Genomic DNA, 1,229 nt, shown 5'->3' with positions numbered 1-1,229 from the left:
ACCCTCGGCGGGAGCACCGCCACGCTCCCAAGCAGCACACTCTCCAGTGCGCCACTGGGCCAGCCCTCCACTGATTTAAAATGCCATCTTGATCACATATTAAATTCACATATATACAGAGATTTGTTTTGAAATACTCGAATCTCTTTTTATTGCTGTAGGCTTACAGCATGTTTCATACACAAAACAGACCGTCTCCCTTCATTTTATCTGCAGAAATGAACTTTAGAATTAATATCGTCACGGCCTAAAATAATTTCACACAAGTTTTTAGATTTCACGTGATATCTTAGTTTTGCTCTTTTGTATACCTTGAATTCATAGCCTAGAGTATGGCTAGGTCACTGGGAGAAGGACAAAGATAAATTTATCACCAACAACAGTGTATATGCCATCTATCAAGTACCTAATTTGGCCGTGTACTAAACTTGTTACACACATTATCTCATTTAATCCTCAAAACACTCCAGTGAGATTTTTTTTTTGTCCTTTTTGAGACCGGCCGCACCGCGCTCAGCCAGTGAGCGCTGTGAGTGCACCGGTCATCCCTACATAGGATCCGAACCCGCGGCGGGAGCACTGCTGCGCTCCCAGCGCCGCAATCTCCCGAGTGCGCCACGGGCTCGGCCCTCCAGTGAGATATTTATCTCTTCTCACTCTCATTTTGTAAATGAAAACACAGAGGCACAAACAGATGAAGGTATTTTACAAAGACACGTAGGGATTAAGTGACGGAGCTGGGATGTGAACCCTGGAATGCTAAGTCTGAATCCTGTATATTTCAAACCAAGTCTGAAAAGGCTGCAATATATAATTGAATTTTATTTTTGTTGCAATTTTAAAATAAATTTATATCTTACCAAAATCTGTATTATTTCTTCAGGCCTCTTATCCTCGACTGGTATCCCATTCACTTCCCTAAGTTCATCACCAACATGAATAAGACCTGAAAAACATAAAATTTGGTACATTAGCCATGTTACTCACAAGAGAAACTGTAGTTTGCAGTTGTTTCCACAATTAAAGCATTTCTAGGTTCCCTTAATACACCGAAGAATTGGAAAGGAGACACCTTCATTCATACTTCTTAGGTTCCAGACTTGGTGCCATTCTACAGCAAGGAGTCAAGGACTACAACATAATAATGTTGGCCAAGAAATCAGAACATCATCTTGGTCTTTGTCTAGAAATACACGTTATTGATATCTTATAAAATAATTTGTATTTAC

The 1,229-nt window shown here is 40.3% G+C and overlaps 1 protein-coding gene across 1 annotated transcript in view; it reads right to left on the bottom strand.

Annotated features, from left to right (window-relative positions):
• LOC103607701 (MAGUK p55 subfamily member 7-like) overlaps positions 1 to 1,229 on the bottom strand; it is a gene marked incomplete at both ends in the record, with an annotated part of 88,073 nt that overhangs the window by 54,274 nt on the left and 32,570 nt on the right. Inside the window, one exon of the mRNA XM_008592176.1 lies at positions 861 to 946. Coding sequence (XP_008590398.1) covers positions 861 to 946 — 86 coding nt within the window. The remainder of the gene's footprint in view (positions 1 to 860; positions 947 to 1,229) is intronic.

This window comes from Galeopterus variegatus, unplaced genomic scaffold, assembly GCF_000696425.1.
Source record: "Galeopterus variegatus unplaced genomic scaffold, G_variegatus-3.0.2 Scaffold7636, whole genome shotgun sequence".
NCBI classification, from domain to species: Eukaryota; Metazoa; Chordata; class Mammalia; order Dermoptera; family Cynocephalidae; genus Galeopterus; species Galeopterus variegatus.
Note: the sequence above shows the minus strand (reverse complement) of the source record. Positions and strands in the feature narration are given on the sequence as shown.